This window comes from Syngnathus scovelli, chromosome 13 (genome assembly GCF_024217435.2).
Source record: "Syngnathus scovelli strain Florida chromosome 13, RoL_Ssco_1.2, whole genome shotgun sequence".
NCBI classification, from domain to species: domain Eukaryota; kingdom Metazoa; phylum Chordata; class Actinopteri; order Syngnathiformes; family Syngnathidae; genus Syngnathus; species Syngnathus scovelli.
In genome coordinates this window covers 9,060,460-9,088,167 of record NC_090859.1, presented here as the reverse complement: position 1 = coordinate 9,088,167, position 27,708 = coordinate 9,060,460, and the positions used below count along the sequence as shown (strand labels likewise).

The window sequence follows — 27,708 nt, the reverse complement described above, 5'->3', positions numbered from 1 at the left end:
CGAGGACAAATATTTGGACATTTTTGGACACTTGAGCACTTGCTTGTACTGGACTATTCAAGCGAGATAAAGTCCAAGGACGCAGGCAGAATTACCACTCAGAAGTGTCGCGTGCCCGATGTGTGACGCCGTAACGGCCGGCATGTAAATGAGGCTTGCATTGTTATCAGAATTACCCACCGTGGAGCCGTGTTTGTCACCCGCTTCTATTGCTAATGACCCTGGAAACAATGTGAGCGTCTGCCTTTTTGTTTTCATAGAATCCCAAAGAAAAACAACTTTGTTTTTCACCGTATCTTTTTGTCCTGTTTTTTATTTTCCACAAGTTCTGGAGAAAAAAAAGCACAACAGACAACCAAGTGGGCCCCCAAGCATTTAAGTTTTAATATTCATGACAATATGCAAACCATGTTGGGAGGAGGGAGGGGGCGAGAGGGTTCCACGGCACAGACTCCTCACCCCGCATTTTTTTGCATAACAAAAACTTGCGTTGGTAACTAAACCACAGTAATCCCACCACTTACACACTCGCCTGCAAGCTAGGTATTACAACAGTTTCACAAGTCTTTTTTCCATCCGCATATATAAATGAGCTTAACTTAAATAGAAAGCTAGAAATAAAAACAAGACAGGAAAACGAGTAACCGTCATCATGACATCATCATCCAAGCGATGGCGTTTCTATTACACGTGATCTGAATTCTTGATGCAAGACAGAGCAAATAATAATACAAAAAGACAAAACACGCAATGTGTAAGCACAAGCATGTGTATTCGGGGTGCAAGGGTACTTGACGTCACATGCTAAGCTATTGGCTAAATCTAGCTAGCTATAAGGCTGGATTCATTTGGCTTTTGGGCTACACGTCGCTCTTCAATTCATGATAAGGCACTAAAAATAATGTAAAAAAAAAGGTCATTTGTTGGCCTAAACTGGCGTGGAACTGAGACGTCTTTGTACCATTGCACTCCTTTGTGTTACATCATTCGGAAGGACAGTGACCCAACGAACCGCAAAGGCCGTCCAAATTTGAAGCAATTTTACAAGTTTATTCTTGTAATCGTACTTATTTTTCCTGTAACATACATTGATCTTACCACTATTTGGTAGCTTTAATTTTTTTTCTTGTGATTATCCAACGTTTTCCTGGAACATCATGACTACTCAATTACAGCAATTACTTTCTATAATATTACAACTTATTCATTACGATTGCTTAATATCTTGTTGTAAAATTGCCATTTTTTTTTTACCTGTAACTTTATTATTGTAATATTACAACTGTTTTGCAGCTATGTGACTTCTCTAATTTTATTACAACTTCCTTCTTTTCCCTTAATGTTACACTTTTATTTTCGGGAAGGTTCGTGCAATATGTAGACAATTTCCTAGCGTTGTGATTCCTTTTTTTTCTCTACCTATGATTTACAGTTTAATTCTTTACAACTCTGGAAAAAAAAAGACTTCATGCTTGTCATTACAAAAACTTTTTTTTATCCCTATAACATTGTCACAAACATGTAGCATTACAATCTTTTTGTTATATTTGTCATAACTAATTGTGGTCACCCCTTCGTCGTAAAAACAAAATATAGCGGCTCAATGTATTCATTCTTCTCCCAACCTTAAAACTTCAGCTGAAAATATGTGGTACTCGTAATGCTAACGTGTAGCCACCTTGCATCATGACGTAAAACGTTGGTGGCCATGACCGTAACATCTACGACGGCTGTTCAAAGAGCAATGGTCCTTCGAAGGATGCAACCCCTAAATTGTATGTATTCACAAAATCAACGAGTCCCGGTAGAAATGTTTTGGGTGTTTTCCGTAACATTTCTTATGCTATCTTCAATTGTTTTCCTTTTAAATACTTGCAAATATATTCAACGCAAGATCACAGAGAGCCCATTCACAAATGCTACATAACGGATCATAGTGTACATTAGCTTCACAGATATACATAAATGTGTCGAGATTTTTGGGCTATTCTTCAAAATACACAGGTTAATGTCATTACTCCTCAAACACAATAAAATCCATCAAATAGTGTCAATGTTGAACACAGCAAATGCACGGCAAAGGATGGATGTCAGCTGCACTTCATTTGCCATCCCCCCCATTTTTTCCTAGTTTTCTTTTTCCCTATACAAACATTTTCTTTTGAGCTCAACAAAAATTTCCTCTCACTGCAAAGATGATTCCTATCCATCCGTTTGTTTTGTTTAAAGCAAACCGCCTCAGAACAGTGCAAACAACTCAAACTCAAATGTGCAACAAGGCCCTCTGCTAGATCTCATACATGCGTACGTACATTTTGAAAAACAAAATTGTACGCTAAGGAGTGTTAGTGCCACACTGAAAAGGGGGGAAAAAATTATACCAGAGTAGTGGATGCAGATTTCTTACATTTAAACTTGTGTGAATTTTGAGATTCATTCATTTTAAGTATGCTTTTTTTTGGTAATATTACAAATTTGCATGACATCACGGCTGTAATTTTCCTTCTTTCCTACTTCTTTCTCATACTACAACTTCATTTTCATAAAATTATGTATTTTGTTGAATAAAAAAATAAATAAAAAAATGATCAAAATAAACATTACAATATTCGTTACAATGAAATATTCCCCGGAACATTATACTTTCATTTTGAAAACACTGACTTTTTACACAATTATTTGCATCCATTTTTCTCACTTCCCTACATTTGCATATCGTTAGACTATAAATTTGCCTGCAAGTTCATGTTGTGGCTTTACAACATGTCTTTCCTATTACAACCTCAATTTGCTATTATAATTTTTTTGGAGCATTTAATGTGTAGTTTTTCAAATTGATTCTCTTTTTACAACTTCCGTCTCCTACAATAACTACTTTGCGATATTCTTACATCAAATGCAACTTGTAATTACGCACCATTCCAAAATTCATTCTTGTATTATCACAACTCTATTCTCATAAAGTTAGCATTTATTACTTTTCAGTGTGTCACTAAGACTTTGTTTTAAAAATAAGACATTAAAATCAAATGCTTAGAATAAATACATATTAAAAAAAACGGTTATTATGGATGTGGATGTGCACGGCTTGCGAGACAAAAACAAAAGGTTTAACGGCATTATGTGTTTTTTTTAATGCTCCTCTAATGCTCACGACCCCCCTCGTTTCCTCTTTTCCATCGGGGAGCGTGGTGGCGGGCTGCCGTGCACGTGTGTCTAAGTGTTGATTGTGTGTTTTTGTATGTGTGTGTCACAAGGGCTCAAGCCGCCATCTGCCACCCTACTCTAGCCAGCCTGATCCTTATCCCGAGCCCAGCCTGGCCCAGCAGGCCCGCTGTCTCATCCCTACAAAAAAGGCTTCCTGCTAAGGGAGGGAGACAAAGGGTGTGTGTGGGGGGGGGTTATGGGGGTTGCTGTAGGCGTGCTGGAGTCCCGCCGCGAGACCTCCTGACCCGGGGGTCCCTGCGGAGGGGAGCGCAGACGGCGCAGACAGACAGCACCATGTCTGCTCCCTGCCTCCATTTTCTGTCTTTTATCAGCCACGAGGGCTGGAGAATGGAATGGGAGGAGGGGGCGGATGACAATGAAGACACAAGCGCGCCCCCCCCACCCCCTATTAACATTTTGACTCCCAACGGACAAGCTGCTGCTGTCCTACGCTGCCCCTAGTGGCCCAGACACCTTTACCAAGAGTCCAGAAAGAAACATGGCGTCTAGGTGGTAAGCTTATGGATGGTTCGGTTATAGTACTGAGTGGTGAGAGCTTCCAGGGGGCTCCAGCGGTGGGCGTGGAGCTCCACTACCTCCATTAAGAGCGAGCGGCTTAGGGGCGACTCGGCCGGACTTAGCATCTTGTCGCGCACGGCTGCGAGCAGCTCCGTCATCATCTCGGGCAGCTGCTCCTCCAAGAGGCGTCCGACGCTCTGCAGCTTGAATCAAAATTTAAAATGCCATTTAAACTCGATAAAATGTTATTTAAACAAAATAAATGCAAGTGTAGAATATTTTTCGTATTAGTGTCTATAGTGTCTTATGGTATGTAACTGGCTGTGTGTTTTACCTCCATGGAGAAGCACAGCACGGCGTCCTCCTTGACGTCTTTGGACTGCAGCAGCTACATGGTACAAGAACAGACGCGGTGCCAATTTAGATCAGGACCGATACAAGCGTAGCGACATTGCGCTGACATCCAGTGTGGTGAGGAAGTCCAGGAGGTAACGAGGGCAGAAGCAACTACTGTGCTGAATAAGATTCATTTCAAGTTCTTTTAAAAGTTGCAGCAAACTTGGTCATTGGCCCAGCAGCGTTTGCGAGCTAATTTTAGCCATCAAGATAGCATGTGTGTAAAGTGTGTCTATAATTTTTGATACCTGTAAATGTATTCTACTTCTTGAAAAGAAATGTCATGAAAACGGAGATTATACGGTAGGAGCAACTATATCCCAACTGTCATCTAACGCCTTGAGGCGTCACCTTCTCAGCACGCGTGGACGGACACTGTGACAGCGTGACGATCTCACACAAGCCGGATCTTCTCCTAATGAGTTCTCTGGGGAATCTTGCGCAGACGTTTAACTCAAATACAGTCATTAATCATCAATTGTTCTCTGATAGATTCTCTTTTTTTGCTTTGTTTAAAGTGGAAACAAAGTTTCACAGCATCTCCTGACAAGCCAGGAGTTGTTTGCCTGCTTGCTGTTATACAACCAAGCCGCCGGGAAAATTCCCTTTAGGAACCTCTTGTGATTCCCATTTAGTTTGTCCCCCCCTCCCCCTCACTAATCCACCCACCTGTATTCAAAAGATTTTTTGATCAGAAACATGAAAGTTGGACCGCTGTGATTTTCTGCAAACATGAGCGAGTGAACATCCATATTCATGCCAACGTTTCTGTCGTCATGGATCAAACGTTGCGCGTGTTTGACAAACGAATGACATGTCGCTGATGGCTTTGTCAAAGAACGTCGTGATGGGATGCGCCAATTTCACGCTGACACGCAAACGTGTTTCATCGTTATACAAATAACACATACTCATGCGGAGAGCGTTGGAAGTTGGAAGACTTCAAATGGGCTTCCAATCGTTGCATAGCAACACTATTTCTGGCATCGGGACATGTGATCCCGCCTCTTTCATCGAGTATTAGTGTTTTTCCATCACATCCACTCCACTCCAGTGTAAAAGAACATAACGGACACTTCATTAGGTACACGCCTACTAATTCAGGAACCCCTCCTCAAAACATAATGTCACAATAGGTGGAAACCCGGTTAGTTACCGACGACCATCTCGTGCAGGGGAATTTAATTAATTTTTTCCTATCACCAGATGTTGCTGTCTGGCATAGAGGGATGAACAGATGCATTATTTGTAATTATTAATTTATTTTATGACCGCTTATCTTAAATTCCATAATTTCCGATGTTTAGTGCGTCAGAAGCATCGAGAGGCTAAATTGTGGCTACTTCACCATAATAACATACCTGGGCCACAAGGAGCCGAGCATCCTACAGTTCCTGGCCAAGAAAAACATCACAGGCAACTCACTCGAACTGGCCTCTGGGTGATTTTTTTTTTTCGTCTTACCCAAGCTACAGGGGGTCATGAAGGGAACCAACTTTGAAGAAGTGGGCGGACATGATGTAGCTATGTATCCTCGGTTTCAATGAAGCGTTGATGCTAGCTACACGGCGGCAACTCAAAATGCTAACTGGGTACCAACTGGTCTTGCCAATGGCGAAGGCTCAATCAATAACAAGTAGTCATGCAGTGGAAAATTAAGTGTGTGTGTGTGTGTGTGTGTGTGTGTGTGTGTGGCCTCAGTTGTGTACTTATACTTCAGTGAGCTACATTCAAATGCCCAGCTTCAATAAACAATGAGTTTTTCTGCAGAAACAAGTTTCCTCTGAAAGCTTATGCATCTAAAGAAGCAAAACAAATCCTTTATATGTTTTTTTTTTCTTCCCCTCAGCTCGCCTACACAACAACAAGCTATGTGCATCAATTAATCAAGCATGTATTTGAGCCGACCGCAAGAGGAAGTTGTTTCGGTTCCGTGTTTTTGCTGCGGCAACATGCTGATACTTGATGAATAATTCAGAGACAAATATCCCTTTCTCAGTGATGTTCTGCTGTGTACGCTCTGAGGGAAAAATGTACACAATTTAGCGGGGAAAAGTATTGCTTAGCCTTTCTTCAAACGTCATCCAAAAGCAGACGATTAATCTTCTAAGGCTGCGTTTACGCTACACAAGTCAAATGACATGCATGGTTTATGGGGATTGCTATCACACCTTAACCCGCATTCGGCATTTTGGGGGTGTTTCTTTGCCGTTGTACACTACGCAACTATTACAAGAGTGGCGCTTAATTTATTCACGTTGCACCCAGTAGCATCTTCCTGCAGGTGCCGCCGCTAATGAAAAAGCCACTGTGTGGCATCTGCACTAAATGGATGAGCGCTTGCCACCCGCTTGGTGGTCATAGCGGAGCACTTAGCGGCCAATAAGCAGATATTTCCCCTGGGGTTGACAACAAAATAGAAGCGGGCACCAGGTGTTTGAATGGTAACGGATGCTAATGTGGCTAACAACACTTTTGCTTGGTCGACTTTAAATGTCAGTTAGCGTGTTCTATATACAGAACGGATTAACTCATTTTTTTGTTTTTCTTGGAGGGGAAATTGGTAGTTCCTGATCTGTTCTACCTTGTGCTGCACGTTGAGGTAAATTCATACAGTTCTTTTGCCTGTCACGTTTTTGTCAACTTCCTGTACAACAAATTCCGACCTGACCGCAGTCTCTTCCCCCAGCTTCCCCTCACCTCTTCTCCCCACCCCCACTTCCTACTTTCAAAGCCCCACAGGTCGCCTTCTGTATGGCGGTCGCTCCGCTGCGGTGACCTAACCTATAGTTTCCATGGATACCGAGAAGATTATGCGTAAGGCGGCGTGGCCTGCTGATGAGAGTCAAACCCTGGGTATTGCGCTCTCCTGGAAACGGTGGCGTACTGGCGGGTTGCGCCACGAACAGAAAAACCATTGCGGTGTGTAGCGTCTAGACGGGGTCAGGGCGGAAAACAGGAAACTCAACTTGCATGGTGCAATATGCACTTAAGTGCTTTCTTCTTATTGGAAACATGTGGAGGGGGGTGATTTACTGTAAATGGGACCGTTTTAAACGTGAGATTTGAGTGAGTTTACAAATTCTGTGACAAATGCCCAAAGGATCAAGAATTATACCATGTTTAAAGTATTTCTGCACTGCTGAAATTGTTCCTGTTCCTGTTTTGATTTACTATTGTTGTGTACTTGAGTCCATCTGTAAGCACCACATTTCGATGTACACTGCTAATGTTAACTTCTTATGCTAACTAGTTAGCTTCCTCATATTTGTCACTTATGATTAAAAGTCAATCGATCAATTAAAACGTTTAAGTACTCGCACTCCTAATCGCGTTCATAACCTCAAAACCTTGCATGTCAGGCCCGTCATAAACCAAGCAACCCCTTGTGCTGCATGTGTGAGTTATGTGTTGTGCAACAAACCATTACGATGACAACACACACCTCTCGCAGGCAAGTGTAGATGGGACACACCAAGACTCTAAAAGGCTCCCAAGAGCTGCTCCTCATTGTTCCAAACACCTCGCAGAGGAAAGTGATGAACCCCAACCACACCTCCACGTCCGACCGCTGCAGCTCTTCACGGCGAACAAAATCCTTCTGCGGAAGAGCAGGGAGTACACCTTTGATGAGTTCCTGCGCCCACCACTGTTAAATCTGACATTTCGCTCTAATAACATGGATGCATACGATAAAGCATTAGCCCTCAAGTCAAGCGGAGGTGATAAGTTGGGAGGGAAAGGCCAAGCTCTCTTAAAGATGATGCGTGACAATCGACGTCTCGGCGACTAATGAGCGGAGTGGTCGCGCAATAATTGTCGCTCGTATTGACACAGGCGAGAGTCTTGAAATAATACCACTAAGCAGGGCCGCCTTTGTGAATGCACGTGTGACATTTACAACGGTGTGAAGCTAAATGTCAAAATGTCGGGAACAGAAAGGTGAATAAGGAGGACAAGAATAGAAATAAAGTTTGTTCTAAACTCCAGTTTCAACGCAAAAAAAAAAAAAATGCCGGTGGCCGGTCTTTCAGCCCTCATGATCCCTGCGCTTCCCCATGTCATCGTCTCTTCTCACCCACAACGCCACGGGCCACTGCCTCAATACAAGTCCATCACCCCACGCCCCCTTGGTCTCACCAGCCTATCAGCGCTCTCCTCTCTCAGCTCCAGCGGGTCAAACGACTCATCCAGGGCAGAAAAGTGTCCTGAAGTGGTCGACTGAGACGAACACGTCCATGCTGTCTTCATGTGACATTTAAAGGGCCAAATGTTATCTTGCCTCCACGCCAGGTTACCCTCCACTTACTCCCACTCCACTTTCTTCCTTATTTTTTGGGTTAGATTGAACTCAAAATTGAGGTCTTGCCAATCCAAGGAGGCAGGAAATGCATTTACAAGAGAATTTGTTTGCTAGTGTGAAATCGACAGTTGATTAATCGTGTCTGAAATGCTCGTGCGGACGCCACTTTAATTATCTGACTGTAGGATGCTGTTTTATTTTATGAAAGGACGCGGATCTCCGAGTGAAAGCCTCTGAGGATTACCTGCAACAAGTTGAGAAGCAGGGACCTGAACTTGGTCCCGTCCACCATAAAGAGCGCCATTTTGTCACACAGCTTGGCGGCGGTGGCGGCAAAACTCCGGTCCGACACGGCTTTGTCGTAGATGGTGCCGACGACTTGAGTCAGGGATTCTTCGGAGCGCGCTGAACTCTGCGCCTCCTCCATGAAGGAGGCCAGCTGCTCTTCCACGCCGCTGCTGTTGCTCCTCATGCTGTTGAGCAGTCTCAGCAGGCGGTCCATCCTGGGTGTGCCCAACACCTCCGCCAGCGCCTCCTCCTGGGGAAACACAGGAGTTGACTGCTTAGCAGTCAAATTCAAACCTGCAAACTCTACAAAGGAAAACCAAAACCAAGAGCTGAACCTTAGAACTGTAAGGCAGACGTGCAAACCACTATCGCACCGTGTTGCCCTTCTTTAAGTTGACGGAAAAAAACGTTGAGCTTTTCAGGTAAATTGAGTAAAGCAGCGGCTCAAGAGGCGTCACTGAAGATGAATGTTCATAAATTGTGGCGTTGCTGTCTGAGCAGCCAGAGACCACAGCTGAGTCATGCAACAGTTGAGTCAAATAAAAAAAAAAAAAAAAAAAAAACTAAAGCACCGTGATGTGTGTGGTAAAAAAAGAAAGGCGCCTGCAATCACAAGCACACAGTCTTGATTAGCTTAATAATGAAGGACAGGAAGTAAGCAGCTTTTCTGTACCTTGTCCTTTAGTCTCCTCTGCAGCCTCTCCTTGGATGACTGCAGCAAGCTGATTGGGGGCTCCCTGGACTGGCCCTGGCCAGACCAGCCGGGGCTTTCTTTGCCAGCTGTCACGTCTGACAAGGCGTTGGTGTCCAGCGCTGACTCAGCTTTGGGAAAGTCAGCGGGGCTCTCGCAGTCCCGAGGCACCTCCATCTGTCGTGTGTGCTTGTCGCTTGTGACTTTTACATTCTCTGTCTCTTTGGTTGCTCTCAGAGGCACTCCTCTGTCGGTACCAGCGGGGTTCTGTTGTCCCGGACCTTTCTGATTTGGATGCCAGCGTCGGTTCTGGTTGTACCCGTGTGGGGGTCCGCCCTGACGTTGCCCATGTCCGCTTTGATACTGGCGAGGCGACCTGCCGTTGTTTCTGTTGTCTCCTGCTTCTGTTGGGCTGGGTGACTGCTGATCCCACTGGTGTTGCGGTGATGGAGACTGGTTCTTACTTCCTCCCTGAGCTCGTTGTTGTCTCCTGGAATGAGAAGTTCTTTAAAGATTAGCTTGGTTGTGATGTAACATCATGATTACCAATCCGCCACCATTAATATAACGCTGCTTAAATGTGGATGCACGGTGAGTTCTTTCACCCCCTCATCGTTCTGTCCTAGTGCTGTACGACCTCCGTGTGCTTTACGAACCGCTGACATATGGTCCGGGAGATTAAACACGCCGGCACCGAGCGGCTGACCTATTATCTACCTCAGCCTAAACATGAGCAAACGCAACCAGCCATTGCTTTTGCTCGGCCACCTCCATTTTGTTGATGACGCAGCTACATCTCCCACTTGTTTTTACTTTTATTAAGTCACATGACCTCGCTCGCGTTATTCTCCATAGTAGGCAAAGGTTACTTATTTGCAACTCCCATTTACACCAAAATGTTCTACCAAACCATATAATTTCAGCCGGCAAAAGTCCACTCGCGTAATGCTAGCATAAGCACAGCAAAAATTAGCATTAATGCTAGGATAAGTCACAACTTCTCACAACTCGATACAACTCTACACACGAGTAAAATGTGTACTCATTTCTGACTTGAGTCGGGTCCAATACAAAATATAAAAGAGGCTTTTAAAGAGGCTGTACTCAAGAGTAACACAAAAGAACATTAAAAACATTGTTACAAGATCAACAACTTTGCCGTGAGTTCCATCGTTCCCCACGGAAGCTTGACCCTTAGCCTTGAAAAAATGTGGCCAAAAAGAAAAACAAAGGAATGAATAGAAGCTAAACATGTACTTGGTAAGTTTTTAAATGAATACCCAGCAAGTTTGGAAAAGTCTAAAAGGTGACTATTCAAAGGACTGACTAACTTCCTTATCAGACATCAAACAGTCTTGTGTTTCAGAAATTTGCTTACTTTTAAGTATTCCTCCTCTTTATAAAAGCGCCAGCCTGAATAAATGCAAATGTATTATATTTATAGGCCTCTTTATATGCATTCATTGAGTGCACGTCCTTTCTGGCACCTCGGCTCCACTCTCCCAGGGAGGTTGGGAGACAGTTCATCTGGTGGTGAGCAAACAACTGCCTCAAATATTCAGCATCTTTCGAGATGGATCTTCATTGCGATGAGCGCCTGCGCTTTTCTTCACCTCCCTCAACAAAGTGACGGCTACAAAGCCGCTTTTCAAGGCTGCGATGTTTCCAACGGGCTTTTACGTGACTAATCCCGATCAGTTTAAATGCTGACCGACAGAAATGGCAAAATCGTGTTTAATGGGGCTAAAGAGGTCGAGGTATTTGGAATATACGACGGTGCCACGCGCTGCTCATCGGAGACGTCGTGAAAGTTGAGCAGGACACAATATCTGGCTCACGCTAATGATTAATTTGATCTTTATGACAGCTGTTAGTAGAAGCTCACGTCTCGTAAACCTTTCCCCAAAGCGCCCGAGGCGAGGGGGTGAAAATGAGACGGTAATAAAACGTTAATCATATTTAATGACGACGAAGCTCGGTGGCGGCATCGCTCGCGCCGACCGTCTATCACTCACATCACTGGCGGGGAGTTTGCGAGGAAGATGTAACAACTGAGGCGGGTGATGAGCATTCCGTCGCCAACACGCAAACTAAGATGTCTCTGAAGCCATCAGCAAATTAAATAGAGAAGTATTTTCAGCATAATGTGTTTTGTAGCATCAGTGTTGTCATCATAATTAACTTGTTTGATGTAGTCTGAGATGATGGGGGGTTTTTCTTGCAAAACCTCATCAAGATAAAAAGAACCACAGCAATCCTAAATTGGATCAGTACCACATTGGAAATGCAGATACCGTAATTTCCGGACTATAAGTCGCGGTTTTTTTCATAGTTTGGGTGGGGGGGCGACTTATACTCAGGAGCGACTTATATATGTTTTTTTTTCACAAATTTTTACTTGATCATTAAGACATCACTTACAAGTATAGTTGACCACTTCCCATGTTATTTTTAGTATAGTTGATCACTTCACATGCTTTTATTTCTTTATCTTGAACATATTCAAAACATAAAAAATAGAGAAAACATCAAATAAAGCAATTAACACTTTAAAGCACCATATCCAAGTCCACTGTCTGCTGTATGTACACTTGCTCCATTTTTGCTCCTCTTATATTTATTATTATTATTTATTATTATTTGTTTATTTATCATTTATTCAATACTCTTATTTATTCATTGTTAGTGCCTTCTTGGGGTTTTTTTGTGTTGCTTGTATGCATATGTGTACTATCTCACCGAGGGATAGTGGAAATGTAATTTCAATCTCTTTGTGTGTCTTAGTATATAAAAAAATATATCGACGATAAAGCAGACTTTGACTTTGATAAAACAACCAAAAAAAATTATATTTTCAGACGAAACTGGATGAGGGCGCTCTAAATTTTACCGTTGGCCGTGACTCATCAACTGGGTGGGCTTAAGAAAAATGGCACCAAAAAGAAACTCATATTTTGCAGGTTACAAACTTCAAGTTGTAAAATATGCAGCTGAAAACAGTAATCGAGCAGCAGAAAGAAAGTTTGGAGAACCATGATGTACCAATGGATTACTATTTCAAGTGACGTCAGTAGCGCGGCGCGCCGGTTGTTTACATACAAACGTGCCCACACAAGGACTACCATCATTAGCGGTGATCATTTCTAAGTGACACGGAGGACAAAGAGTTTGAAGGAATTAAGGATTTGGAGTGACATAGAAGGTTTGAAAAACTATTATGGCTTTTACGCACGCCCGGTCTCTACTGAGTCGGGGGCCGACGCTCGGCCGAGTGGCTGTCCGCTGAACGGTGCGCGGGGCTCGGACATGGCCATTACGCACGCCCGGTCCTATGCCATGGAGCTCTCGTGTCTGGAAGTCCACGCCGCCACACGCTTGGAAGTTTGTTTTGTTTAATAAAGAGCCGTATACCAAACCCACGTCTATCCTTGTACTTTGTTAACGCTACAATATAGTTATATACTAGATCTGTGGAATAAAGACGAGGCTGACGTCAGGGCGCACGCGCGGCGATGTTGACAAAGGACGAGGAATTTGACCGATGGATTTAATGGATTTAAAGTGCACGGATGGTTTGATAATATTATTGGCTTATATTATAGTTATTTGAAATATAGTTTATCTATCGTTATATGAGCCTGTGGAATATTTTGAAGTGCAAGCGCCCTCAGTCGCGCGCACCCATTGTTGACAAAGAACGATCGATGGATTTAATGAATTGGAGTGACACCGATGGTTTTATAAACATGTTATTCATGTAATAGTTGTCCTTAATCACTCTATATGTTACGTCAGGCCCGTTCTCAGCTCTTTGTTTGAGTTTGTCACGTTAGCATACCTATCGTTTAGCCTGTTGTTGCTATTTAATGAATTGGAGTGACACTGATGGTTTTATAAACATGTTATTCATGTAATAGTTGTCCTTAATCACTCTATATGTTACGTCAGGCCCGTTCTCAGCTCTTTGTTTGTGTTTGTCACGTTAGCATACCTATCGTTTAGCCTGTTGTTGCTATCGTTTAGCCTGTTGTTGCTCGTTCATGACTGTTTTTGGTGTGGGATTTTGTCGAATAAATTGCCCCCAAAATGCGACTTATACTCCGGAGCGACTTATATATGTTTTTTTTCACTTTTTGGGGCATTTTATGGCTGGTGCGACTTATACTCCGGAGCGACTTATAGTCCGGAAAATACGGTACATGAATGTTATTAAGAATCGTGCATTATTCACAGAGAAAATAGCAAATGGTGGCCATTTTTCCCCCCATATGAGTGAACCAAACCTTATGGGACTTTTGGTTCATTGGTCCGTGTCCAACTCTAGATTTATACTTTTAGGAAAATCAGTTAGTTGTTTCTATGTAATTGAGCTAAACATAGCCCCGTCAGATTGGATCAAAATTGAGGATTGTGATACAGACTATAAAATTTTCAGATTCTGCAAGTAATTTTTTTGTTCATGTTTATTTTGCGTTTTCAGGCTCAGGAACTGTTATCATAGAAATAAATATCCAAAAGTCCAATCTTTTTCAGTTTCTATGTCTCTTGTCCTGAAATGGACAGCGTTTTACCTCATATTTTCAAATACAATTGTGCTTGTTTTTTCAGGCTACAAAAACACTGTCTGAAAAAGAAAAAAAAAAAGAGAAAAAAAAAACAATTCCACGAGCAAAAACCTTTGCTTTTTTGGCTGGCAATCAACATTCCATATTCTGAAAAGCAGCAACATGTTTTCCTTCCAAAACAAAATTAAGCTCATGATGTATGCTTTTTACTGGACAGCAGCATTATATGGTCTTCCCTGGTCCAAGACTAACCTGGCGTAGACGTGTCGTGTCCCCCCAGGGCCGGTGGGCAGAAGTGCGGTTAATCATTGGCTGTGATCTACTGCTCTAGATGCAGGAAAGGATGGGTGCGCCACAGTGTGGGTGAACGCAAGGATGGAGACATGCATAGATGAGGAGTGCGTTAAGTGAAAAGAATATTTTTTTTTTTTAAAAAAAGGGAAGATTATTTTATAGGAGAGGCAAGCAAGGAGGCAAAAAAGAGACAAAACTACAGGTTGATAACAATATCATTTGACCAACATGCAGAGAACTAGAGGAAATGAAGGTTGCTATGGCGACTGAAGAAATGAACATGGATATATGCTGGTTGGATTTTGGCGATCGATCAGCGTTGCTGCTATTGGTGACCATTGCTTGACCCAGACAAATTTAATGACCCAGGCACGGTGGGGAGAGCCATGCAGACAGTCAATAATATCAATGACCACAGCTACAAACTGACCACTCCGCACATTTGGATTTAATGGAGTGTGGGAATTGCCTTACAAAACGGAATGGCCTCAATGTTAGAGGGTCTTACTTGGGATTATGAAGAATACATTCATTTAATTTATGAAAGAAAATAAGGATGAAAGTTGTCAACCTATTTCACTCCAAAGTAGGGGCCGGCCACAGAACTGGTGATTACTAAGAGCGCCACGCCATGAATGAAGTACGAAAAAAAAAAAAAGACAATCGTGCAAAGCCGAGTGCGTGCAGATGTGCAACAGCAGCACAACAGCGAAATGTTTGAGAATTGAGAAAGGAGCATATTGAGTCGTACTTTGCCCCTTCTCTGCAAGCAGCACATTCCAGTAAATCACAACTAATTTCAGCTCTGCTTGACGTGCCTTCTAAAGTCGAAACACATGTCGTGCCTGCCTCCCCTTCACTTCTCTTACTAGACAGTGTTCGCCTTATGGAGCACCACCACGTGTAGATCATATGGCGCACTTGCTAAATCATAGACATTCGAACAAAACGCATGTTTCACCACTTATTTTACAGCGCGTGTGGAAAGGGAGTAATTACCACTTGTATTATCACCAATAACCTGCAAAAGTGTGTGTGTGTGTGTGTGTGTGTGTATTGACAGATATTGTTGTCTGTCAAATTGATTTGTTTGGACTTCAAATACACGAAAACAGACCCGCATCCGTGCCAGGGTCAAACGGCTACCAACATCAAACCTTTATTTCCTACAGGCAATATTTAAAGTAAAATTTCATATTTCTAATGTTTACTATTAAAATAAAAAAATAAAACTAGTCAAGGGAGTTATGTGCCTAACCGACTGACTGGAGCGAATGTCTTATGGTTATGATTGGTTAGCTGAGTCCGATTGTACTAAGCGACCATGACAGAGGCGTGTATCGCTTCTGTCACTTTGCTCTAGCAGCATTTTTCCTCTTTGTCATCCGTCATAACTTCCTGTGATACAATCAGGGGAAAAAGGAAAGATGAGATTTTTTTTCATGTCTGTGCGTGATTTTTCAAGGCATATTTTGGGTTGGATTCCAAATGGAGGGCATTCCACTTCAGAGGTTCCAGTGTAGTTCAGACGACATTTTTTCCTTGTTATGACTCGACCATACAGAAAAGTCTTTGGTTGTGTGGTTTGAGTACTTTTTGACTATAAATTAGACTGGTATGCTTTGACACAAGCCTGCAAGACGCGGTCGATCGCTCGACAGAAAAAGCTCAGACTTAAGTGCCGGAACGATAAATTAACTTAAAGATGAAAACAAACGAGTCTTGTTGGAGGCGGTGCATCAACTGCACACAATCAAGGATAATTGTCTGCTTGGAAATATTCACTTTTTCCTCCTATATTTGATTCCTTTGTGCAAAATCCAGAACACAGCTGATTATTTGCTGTACTTTGCGTTGTACATTTGGTACTTAACTGTAGGTAATGTAATTTTTCTTACCAAAAACACTAATATTTTCCTTTTGCCGGTTGCTTAGCAACCCGAGAACAATTTTCCAGTGACATCAGGGTAGGCAGCGAGAGAATCGGGTTCCCACCGGCCCGTCCTCAAGAAGCTGCTTTCAATGAAGTCGCAAATCAGATTTCATTGTGTATACAAGAAGAGCAGATGTGCCAGCACAAACTTGCAGAACTGAATCAAAATGAAGTATGGTTTAAAAGTTTAAGAAAAAAGTTAAAACCTGAACGTGTCTGTTTTATTATTTGTCTGCAGTCTGCATTCCTGCGCGGACATTATTTGGCAGACGAGAGCTGTTAAGGCCAAAGGGGTTGGCTGCTTGACATGTGACTTCATCGCATTCAAACTTTCCCCCAGGAGTGTGTGCGTGTGCGGACTTCCATGCGTCATTACCGTCGGTCGTTCCTCTTGCGTCGGAAGAGCTTTTTGGTGTGCGCAATCTCAGCCTCATTAGGAAAGGGTGGGAAGACCTGTAAGAAACAAATCATAGAGGCGGCTGATGTCAAGACCGGCAAAGTGCGCAAGATGACTACGTACAGAAAAATGACATACAAGTAAAATTGCATAGCTGGTTATGTATGACATCATCCAAGACCTTTTTGCCCGAGGGTCTGCTTTCAGTTGAATAGCAAGTACTTGGATTTATTCTCCCCATCGGTTTTATTTGGTAAAACAGACAGTTTGTTTGCATTTCCATCTGCAAAAGTTGTCAGCAGTTGGACCCAGGAACCAAGTTTGGGCACAACAAGTGGAAACACGTTGAATAACAGTGAGACTGTGCAGACTGTACATAAACAGCCCTTGTTACGTTTAATCTCATCACATACACTTTGGACTAAGGCATTATGAAATTAGCGGAGGGGGGGGGGAGTGTCTTGTAATCATCCAGCTCTATCTGTGAAACATCACCACTGCCAGTCAAACGGCACGCTTCCAGCAACACTTTGCATCAATGCGTGTCGTTACCATGGTTACACATCAGCCTGTAACTCGTGCTGGCGACTTGGAGCACGTCCACTTACAGTACTGGTGGCCGATACGAAACCTCAATAAACTGCTGCGTTTACCCTTGTCCTCTAGCAAACGTGGCAGATTAGATATGAGGAGCTCTGTATTCTGATCATCAACCTACATCTTAGCCCTGGACTTTATGGACCAACCCCTTCAACTTTGCCCTGGTTATGGTTGCGGCTCTTAAAAGCGACGGTCAACGGCAGGGCGTTATTTTGTGGAGGTCAAACATACATAGCTGCCTCATCATCATTGTCATTCAGACAGCCTTGATGAGTGGTCTGAATGCCGAGTCGGCACATTCTGGCCTCTGGAAGTGCAGCAGAGATGCAACAGTGATACTTTATTAGCTATGTAATTAACATCCACGAATAAAAAAAAGAAAGCCTGCCGTAAATGTAATATTGATATATTTTTTTTAAATTATTTTTTCATTTATATGTAAATTGACACGTCAGGGCTGTTAAAAGACAAACCCTGCCTTTGCCTTTTTTGTACAGAAACTCTGTGAAGCGAGATTAGTAACGCAACTGTGTCATTGCCGCAACCTCCTGCAATAAGAACATTTAATAAAATCAGCGGGAAGCCTCTGTCTGACAGTGGCAAATACTTTCAACACAACGGGGCTGGAGAAACGGAGTCTCACGAACCAAAATGCACGCAGATGTCATCCTCACTGTAATTAGAGCTGCAACACGGAAAAAAAAAATTAATTATTATTGCTCTAATTCTTTAATGCTCTGATTCTCATATTTATGTGTAGCCCAGTCAAAACTATAGCCAACAAATCACGCACGACATTGAGTACCTACAAGCCGATGTTGCTACTAGCCGTGAGAATTCCTAGAAAAATCGGGACGGCACATCTTGTGAAGTCACCTAGCGCAAAGGAAACAACGGACGCTAGATAACGGCCTCGCTTTAACTCACTGTATTGAAATATCCTCGGCGTATGGAGAAAGGTCACGATCTCATTATAATTGTTGGTCGTTACATTAGAATGGACGCCGCTTTGCTCGAGGATGAGGGATGAAGAACAAGGAAGGAAGCAGGAAATGTGAATAGAAACAAGACGAAGGGTTCTACATGAATTTCGCGCAAGAGCGCAAAAAAAAAAAAAAAAATGAGGCGCATTGTCTTTCCCGTGCCTTCAAGTGGAACGACAATTCTGGCATCATTTCGGAGCACCCCATTGTTTCACTCTCTCTCTCTCAGCTTATTTATGTTGCCGGGGAACGCGGCCAAAAGTGATAAATATAAAAATGCCCCAGGAGTGGCGTTACAGGACAGGTTGTTGAGAGCACTGAGGGTTGGGAGGAGAAGTAGTGCAGCAATGACAACATGAGAGATTGTAAATTTGAGGCTGGGAGCATATAAAAGCTGGAGGGAGGGACACTAAAGTACAACATTTTTTCCCCACATTCCCACATGGATGAATGATACTTCTTCCAAACTACAAATGAGCTGCACCCCATAAAAATCACATCTACATGCACAAAGGTGCATATAAAAAGAACACCGGTGTTGTGTTTAAAAACAGCATGTGTTCTAGATGGTTAAATTGTGCTTGGGGCAAATGTGTAAAATTATATATATTTTGTTCATTTACAGAATATTTTTAAACTTCATCTTTAGCAAAGTTTAAAAATTATTTAATCTTTCTTTAAGATTTAATCTGTATGACTGCCATACAGTAAAAGGAATAAAAATAAAACATAAAAGATGATCTTCCAAAATTATTATTCTGGTAATTTTAGAGCATTTTCTAGCACAAATACTACTTTTAAAATATATATATATATTTGGGGGAATATACATTTTCATCTCAAAAACCTTTAATGTTCTTTCTTGCCTCGCTTTTTTTTTTAGTTTTTCCAGGTAATACCCTAAAGCCCTCGGGAATCCAGACATAGCTATAGCTTCAATCGCTCATTTTTTGCTTGCTATAAGAAATGTTATTCAAAATTATGAAGTGATCAAAGACAATTTGTTGAGCAGCACTTGACGTGTAATCAGAAAATCGAGGTTGACAACCAACCGCTGTTGCTGTCAACGGAAAGTCAAACTCGCACATTACGTTTCATGTCAAGGCGGAGTCAATCTCAGTTTTTTTATTTTTGTCTTTTTTATTTTATTTTTTTTAAAAACAACAACAACAAAAATCCCTGTAGTATAGAATTCCCCGTAGCACTGGATTTTCTTGTTGTTTGATGATCGCTACTCGGGGGCCCTTTTGATCTAAATGACGCTCGCCTGCAGTACAGAAAGGGGGAGATTTGCAGCCATCACAGTGACACCCTTAAAAATGCTGCATTCAAAACAACCCAATTTGGGTCGAAAATTAGACCGAACCAGGAAGTTGGGTTCATTTGACCCAACCTTGGGTTATTTTGTAAAACCCAGGAAATCGGGTCAAATTAAACCAAATTCCTGGTTTGGTCCAGTTTTTAGTCCAGTAGATTTAAGGGTGCAGGTACAGTGGGTGATAGGAGGTGAAAAAATGTGAGGTCCTGACAGCCACATCTCATTAAATAGATCTGAGGCCAGTGGCACAGTGGAGCGCCGACAGATAGACAGCAAAGCAGCCAGTGATCTGGATGCAGGAGGAGATGGGGCTATTGTGGGATCAAAGTGTCGTGGGGGGTGGGTCGGGGACCGTCGTACCCTATAGAAATGGAATTGTGCGATACCCACCGCTACAGCGCCGCTTCCCAGGTGACTTCAATCACACGCGTGCGCCGAGCTATACAGTACAGTCAGTGTTACACTGACAGCTGGCTCATCATGTCGGATGAATCAAAGCTTCAGGCTTGTGCGCTCAGGATTGCTTTAAGGTGCGTTTACGTGAAAATAAAGTACAAGATGTTTTAAAACTGTTCTCAGGTGTCTTACTATCTGAAGATTAGTTACATTATCGATTACTTGTTGATAATCATTGCAGCTCTCATCTAATAAGAAGCACGTATCTTCAAATTTTGGGCTGTGGCTAAGGTGGGAAAAGACCAAAGGGTCACACTGCAGAAGTGACCAGCGCATAGTTAACATAGCGCAGGATCAAGAGCAGGGACAATAGCAGGAAAGAGACCACAGGGTGGGGGGGCTACCGGTCACCGTGACCCCCCCAACCCCTCCCTGGATTTTGATCCGCCGCCCACCAACATTTGAAGGATGTGGTGAACTGCGAAAGATGTCAAGTGGAGCGCAGGGAGTGAGGAAGAAGGAGATGTCAAATACCAAGCGCGATGGGAGATGAAGTCAGATTGGTGGGAAGAGCAGGAACATGAAAGAAACGGCAGAAGGTAAAGACTGTCGGTGGAATGCAGTTGACAGCTGGCAGACACACTGCCACAAAGAGTCCAGCCCAAGCGCTCCCTCCTCCCCCGCCCAGCCCGAGGTCCATTTCCCGGCCCAAGTCCTGCTCGGCTGCACGTACGCGTCCACGCACAGGGGCCAGGCAGTCTGCGACACATCTCAGCTCCGGGCTGCCGCTTTGTTCCTGGGCCAGAGAGCGGATATGTCCTCAATGACTGCTCTCACCTAACCTTCCCTTTCTGCTGCCTTTCATTCTTCTAATTGTCCCCCCCTCCCCAGACAGGGCCATACAACAACACTGCTCATTCCTTGCAGGGAGGAGGAGAAAAAAAAAAAAAAAAACAGCGGGTCTGTGTGGTCATTTGAAATTGAAGGTTACTGTATGTTTTCCATGGCGTGGCTTTGTGCGAAACTTCCAGGCAACCGTTTTTCATAATTATGGTCCTGGGCCAACTAGGTATTTCCTCTAACCCTCTATGCTGTTACTGTGAAACAAAAAAGGCATAATTGTAAATGACCACACAATACCAGAGTCATTCTCTAGTGAGCGCCTATGGGTTATTTGCAATTAGTTATTTACAGACTGCTCCATAAATGATGATATTAGTGAAAAAGATTGCGAGTGTCATTGTCTTGAGCCAAATAAATTAGAGTCATTTTAATTGCTGTAAATTACATCGTTGGTATTCAGGTTTACTCATTTTATGACAATCAGCTATCAGCTCTTAATTACTTTTGCTTATAGTTTTGATTACATTTTGGTTCCTTGGGAAATTGTGTGTCTGGATAACTTGGATAACTGTTTTTAGTTTGAGACAATTTTGGCACACCGATCTTATGCACACGTGAGGTCAGCCCCAGCTTCCATGGAGAACTGAAAACAGCGTTCTTGGTTCGTGATCTATACAAAGAGGAAGCCATCCTTAAAGGTGCGAGCGGGCCAGTCTTGGCTCAAATTGCTACTGTGCATAAAGGCACCAGTGACACTGAGGCCGCGAGGGGAAGGAAAGGGGAGCCAGTGGAAGACGTTCTGTCTCGGCCAAAAGGGAAGGAAGAGTGGGTGACATTTTTGAATAGGGATTACCCGCTTGAAACCCCGGCCAAACACAAATCACTTTTGGGAAAACACAATACTCGGTGTCTGACGATAGTAGTAACACATCTGCAAAAGCAGTTTTATCATTTGTTAACACTATCTTCAGGAAGACATCTTGAAAAGACACTCACAGGAATAAACAGTATACGTGCAAAGGAGCAAAGGGAACTAAATCTCTTTCTGAGTATACGTTTGATTAAAATTGACATTTTTGTTTGGTTCTATAAACTACTGGCAACATAACTCCTTAATTCCAAATAATGTGTGAAAGAGCATTACTTTAAAAAAAGGAAGGTCCAGTGATTCTTGTTCTCTTGATTTTTATCAAAAGCTATATATTTGTTTAAAATATCCATCAGCATACAGCACCTGAAACACTCGTTATTATGAATCATGGGAAATCTTTCAAAATGTGGAGGAAAAGAAACGCCCATGTTAAATAGACCTCCGCTAATGTAGTGCATACATAAACCCACCAGGTGGCAGTGGTGCGTTTTGCAGCAGTGGACATCGCAGTTCAGCAATGAGCCACAAGATGTCACTAGAGGTTTAGTTATAGTCAGCATTTTTTCTACTGGCGGTTTGAACATGTAGGTTTTCTGCTTATGATCAGCCAGCCATATGCTTAGGATATTGAAATAAATTATTATATCGCTATTTTATAAAAATAGAAAAGGAAATCAAGAAATGATGTAACTCACGGAGCAAAGATGGGGCAGGAACTTCTCTATGTCAGTTAAGTCTAAGCCATCGTCTTCCTCAAACTTATTCTTGCTCATTCTGAAACATGGGAGGGGGAAAAAGAGTGGACACCATCAAGGTCAGCATCAAGGAGTACATGGTAATATGAAACAAACCCGGCCAGATTTTGAACACAAAATGGCCAATCATACCCTTCTCGGTCGATGTGCGGCAGGTGCTTTGGCATAGCCCTTGTGTGTTTCCTGTGGAAATGACTGAAGTCGAGCTTCTCCGGCTGCACATCCCAACCTGTCCCCCTGCAACCCACAGACAAACATTTTTGACCACTTTAAGGCTTTACAGTGCCACTCGTTGATATTAAAAGCACTGACATCGTCGGGAACAAAGTTGTTTTGATAAGTTCTAGTACGATCGGCATGAATGGTAATGCTGAAATCAGGAGCAGGTTGGGTGACGATGAGGAGTAAAGCACGTACCCACGCGAGTCCATTGTGTTAGCCGCCCATATGTCTGTGCCCAGGATGTCAAAGGCCACATCTTTGTTTCCATTCTACAACGGAAACAACAGAAAGGGAAACCGTGAGATACATCGTCAGTATGTGACATTCTGTATCCTAAAAACGTATGTTTTGAGCTGGCACCTTGGTGGACCCTTTGAACTGATTGTTTCGACCCCTGCTGCCAGATCGAGAGCCGGAACCCGGTCTAGACCCGGAACTGGGCCTGGAACTTGAGCTGCCGTTACTGCTGTGCTCCCATTCATCCTGCAAGGAAGGTAAAAAAAAATATATAAAATAAAAAGTTTTTGTTTTTACCCTTCTAAGGGGAGGCGACCAACTCCAAAACTACAGAACAAAAACACACTTACTGGTTTGGAGGAATTTCTCCCCTGTGATGACGTCCAGCTGCCATCTTTGTAGTCATTGCAGTTGTCTGTCCACTAGAAAAATTGAAACACCAAAGAGGATGGATGTGCCAGTTATTGGAATCAGAAAAATAACCCAACTGCTGGTGTGGTTTTGTAACATACAATTACGTACACACATCAATTAAGAATAAATAAACTTCAACCACGGGTTGAATTGAAATCTTATTAATTTGGACTTGAAAAAAATAGCCACACAAAAGAGTAAAATCTCCAGTCAACTCAAATCATCATCACCAATCAAGAACGGCTGACCAATAAAAAAAAACAACATTAAATCAACAACTAATTTTGTAAAAACAATAAAAAAATCTCACAAAAATTAACTCAGTTAAAGTGTGTTCTGCATATTATTTTAGATCTACAAAAATATTTTCTACCCACCTCAACATTTTTTTTTTTTTTTTTGGTGTTGCTGCTGTTAATAATACCTCATCGACAAATGACTCTGCCTATTTTAAAAACAAGGCACAAAGGTTTTTCCATCCTTGGACTTGTCATTGTTAAAGTCTCAATGTCATTCATCTAAGAAACATTTTGCTAACCTGTGGCACCTTGCCGCCATCGTCCAGATCCAAGTCTCCGTCACCCTTGTCCCCTAGCAGCCCTTGCACCTGGTACTCCAGTACGTAGCTGTCAATGAAGCGCTCCAGCTCCTCGATCTCCTGCGAGCGTGTGCTGCCGGCCTCGGATGACGCCGACGCCACCGATGAGCTCTCCATGACAACCGAGACGGCAGCAGGTGGGCAGTGAGGAGAGGAAAGTGACCTATGAGGGGAAAGATTGTGAGAGCAAAGTCAGCATCAGCAGCAGATTTTTTTTCTTCCACTAAGCGTATCAAAACAACGGCTCTCACCTAATGATCGGAATAAAACGCATCACATCACTACTGTCAACCAACACCCACATATGCACCATCTTTTCACAACAACCTGATCTTTTAACTACATCAAAACCATCACGCACCACTCGGCTACTGTCACCACCCTCACTAGCTTTTCTCTGTTTGTTTTTCCGTCTCATTTCCCCGCCACATCACCTACTCTCCCGTCAGGGTTGTGATCACCTGACCCCCTGGCCCTCACCGCTAAGCTCCGATTACATCACAGCTTTGATCGGCCGCCATGCAAAGAGGATTTATCCCCATGGAGCGCACCGGGCGCTTTCTACTGACGCCTGGTGATTCGCTGGGAAGTCCTCGGCGTTAGTCTGACTAAAAGCCTGGTAGTTATGGACAAGAAGTTTGACAACATTTGAAATGAGTGGCAAGGATTCACCTAACCTACATATTAATAGTCAATGATTAGCATTTTTGTATAGACTCGATATTTTTATTGACTGCTTTTGCAGCCGAGTTGGATGTCCTTGGCATGTACGCTACAATAACGGCCGCAGGACAAACTGCTATCAATTGATATTGACCCATCCATTAATTAAATCCGATTCGCAAACGGTGCGGTTTGCTTTTAGCGTTGCACCGCATAACAACTCAGTCACTTGTCTGGTATCCTTTAGATGCCAGTGGTTACACAACAAGCAGACATAAAGAAGCATAAGCCTGGAGCTAAAACAGCGGGAATGCAAGTCAGGGTTCCCACCACATACCGTGAAGGCGGCTAATGCATCTAATCTGGTCTACTACAGACTGGCTGTCTTAATTATTTACGCCGAATTTAGTGTTGTCTATTTCTGAAAGCAGGGTCACATCAAGGGTTGTTGCTGTCCTCCACCAAGTCTCGAGATTGAGGCAATGGGAAATATTGCATCACATTAGCAAAATATTTAGTAAAGCTTCTTGCGTACAATCACTTTAATTTACATTTGGTAACTTACATTTAAATGATTGCACTAGTGACAACTCGTATTGCTTTCATTTCATTAAGAGTTGAACGAGCTGAATATGTGAAGGGCTAAAGAACAGCCCGAATACAATACCATGGGAGCAAAAAGCAAAATGGGGGCAGACTAGTTTGCGGATGGCGATGCTTGCATACATTTGTGTACACAATAGTCCATTGTTTCCAGGCACAGTGATGACCTGACGAGAGAGCATTGTGTGTGCATTGTGTAATCACAGGCAGTACAACTATTGACATATAGCGCACACCCAGTTACAAAAGCTGTCTAAAAAATATATACGATGCCTTTATAATGTAGTAGTTCAGTGCCACGAGTGGCTGTGGATGGGTTGCATCATGAATTTGTTTAGCCACAGAGAAAAAGTAAACTATAATAAGACCACAATGAGTATGGGGCTTTGCAAAGCTAAAGGGCCTTGGGCTCTTAAGTGAGTGCTAGGGTGTTAAACGTCACACCCTTGTTGTCAAACCTTTCTGGTATTTCCTTGCACACAGGTTTCATCACACTGGTGTGACGCCTCTGATGTCACCGAGTTTTTAGATATTGCTCAAAATTGCTGGGTTGACTTTGTCCCCCTCATTCCTTCTCGGTGCCATTTATTCTGAAAAAGAAATAAAAAAAGAAGTAGGAAAATGTTGTCGTTTCTATAGTTTCATGTGTAGGCACAATCCCGCCAGATTTTGGTGCATATTTTATCCATATTAGCACATCAGATTGAAAGACAGATAATAGAATACAATTTCTGTGTGAATTCACAAATCGTGGAAGAGAGGGGGAACCCTTTTCTCTCATTCAAAAGCACACTTTGACCTCTGAGGACAGAAGATCAGTAGACAGCAGCACTCAATCCAGACCCAAATGTCAGCAGAATCCCTAAAGCTGAACACAATGGCAACCCCCCCCCCCCAAAAAAAAAAAAAAAACAATGCAATGGAAATAGTTAATTTCAAGTTCAAACTGTTAACTACAATGTGAACAAATAATCAAACTGACAAATAAATCAATTTCAACCCAAAGCACACAATATTTCATTCAACACTGAACTGAAGATGGATCCGAAATCATTATAAATGTAATATGAACTTCAACTTGATCCTGACACTAAAATGGATTTACACTGCAGGTCCAAATGTCCAATTATGATTCAATGCAGTGGTCCCACGTATGATAATACAAAATCACATTACACAAATGAATATCCGCTGCCATGGTGAAAGTCAAATTGTAGCACAAACAATTGCAACTGCTCATCCACATACAGACTTGGATGCTGAGGATCTTTAATGGGCGACATGCAGTCGCACGTACACATTCCATTTACCTGCTGAAGTCATGCCGATGTAACAAGAATCCAAAATATGTTTCAAGAGCAGAGCTCATATTTTAGACAGATGATGGTTGGCTGTTGGATTGGGAGCACACCACTGAATCTTTACTGTTTGCCCAGTTAAGTTGCTGTCAAATAAATTCAATAAAGCAAATAGAAGAAAAATAAACAATGGCCATCAAGACAGTGTCCTTGTCTCTGCTCTACCGTAACCACGCCCATATTGCCCGAGAGGCTATATTGTAGCAGAAGTGAGGAACACGTCTTTATCCCTTAACTATCTGCCAACAATTATGGCTAGATACAAGTCATCAAAGCAACAACAACGACACCATCACAAAAGACAAACATATCACCCTTATTTTTAACTGCACAGGCCTGAGAAGCCTGATCCTGAGGTCCGCCACATCACTTAGCCACGAGCTTTAGCATTCTACATCACATCTTCATCACCAACAAAAGAAAAATACTAGAATGTCAACTACAATTACGGTGTCCACACATTAGGAAACACACGACGGCAAAACCCACTCCCATAGTGAGTCCACCCACGCGAGGAACACAACAATGCTGACCTGACGCCAACTTTGCGGCTAACCGGCCGGCTAATGCTAACAACCACAAGACAACAAGAGAACGCGTTAAGGTTTTAAAACCACAATATTAATCTTACGGAAAATGTCAAAGCATAAGAACACTCCATGAAAAAGACATTTAAGCTGTCAGCCTTTTTAAGTGTATTTCTTTTTAGCACTGACAACGACAAACACATACGGTTTATAATGAGATTAATGCTTACCCCGAATTGAGGTGTCTCTAAAACCCGGGTTCACCACCTTTCTCGCATAAATCCTGCCGCGTCATGAGTGTGTTTGTTTAAAAGAAAAGAAATGTATAAAAAGCGGGAGCCGGTTAACAATGGGGTTAACGCCAGCGTAGAAAATTCGTAGGGGTAAAAGGGAATGCAGGAATGTGACGTCTGGTCCGGTTTGCTGGCAGAGGTGACACGTGCAAGCCGAAGCGGGTGCATCATGGGAAATGTAGTCAATGTACGAAAGCAGCGCTTGCGGACAAAAGGTATGCATTAAGGCATAAATTACTAGAAATGAACTGTATAAAAAGAGGGAACAATGATACATCATGAAAAATTTAAATGTTTTTTCACAGGCAAGTATTTCTTCAAAATACAGTTTTGGGTTCAGTCAATTTTGTTAGATAAAATTAAAAAGAAATGATGTTCATCCCTATAAATTACAGTTTAGTTCATGTAATTGCCATGAAGGGTTTCCTGTCATT

General features: G+C 42.6%; 1 protein-coding gene across 3 annotated transcripts; it reads right to left on the bottom strand.

Annotated features, from left to right (window-relative positions):
• Nucleotides 1-360: 360 nt before the first annotated feature.
• On the bottom strand, nucleotides 361-27,416 carry ctif (CBP80/20-dependent translation initiation factor). 3 transcript variants are annotated; one of them, XM_049737646.1, is made up of 14 exons: nucleotides 27,212-27,416; nucleotides 25,555-25,686; nucleotides 23,771-23,993; nucleotides 23,169-23,240; nucleotides 22,942-23,064; nucleotides 22,777-22,850; nucleotides 22,492-22,596; nucleotides 22,300-22,378; nucleotides 16,573-16,649; nucleotides 9,387-9,894; nucleotides 8,670-8,963; nucleotides 7,568-7,723; nucleotides 4,061-4,114; nucleotides 361-3,929 (listed from the first exon to the last, which is right to left on the bottom strand). In XM_049737646.1, exons 2-14 carry the CDS (start codon nucleotides 25,584-25,586, stop codon nucleotides 3,714-3,716), a joined length of 2,013 nt encoding a protein of 670 aa, XP_049593603.1. In that variant the 5' UTR covers nucleotides 25,587-25,686; nucleotides 27,212-27,416; the 3' UTR covers nucleotides 361-3,713. The 3 variants fall into 3 exon arrangements, with proteins under 3 accessions (XP_049593603.1, XP_049593604.1, XP_049593602.1); XM_049737647.1 differs by lacking the exon at nucleotides 25,555-25,686; XM_049737645.2 differs by lacking the exons at nucleotides 25,555-25,686; nucleotides 27,212-27,416 and adding an exon at nucleotides 24,082-25,529.
• Between the last annotated feature and the right edge of the window lie 292 nt (nucleotides 27,417-27,708).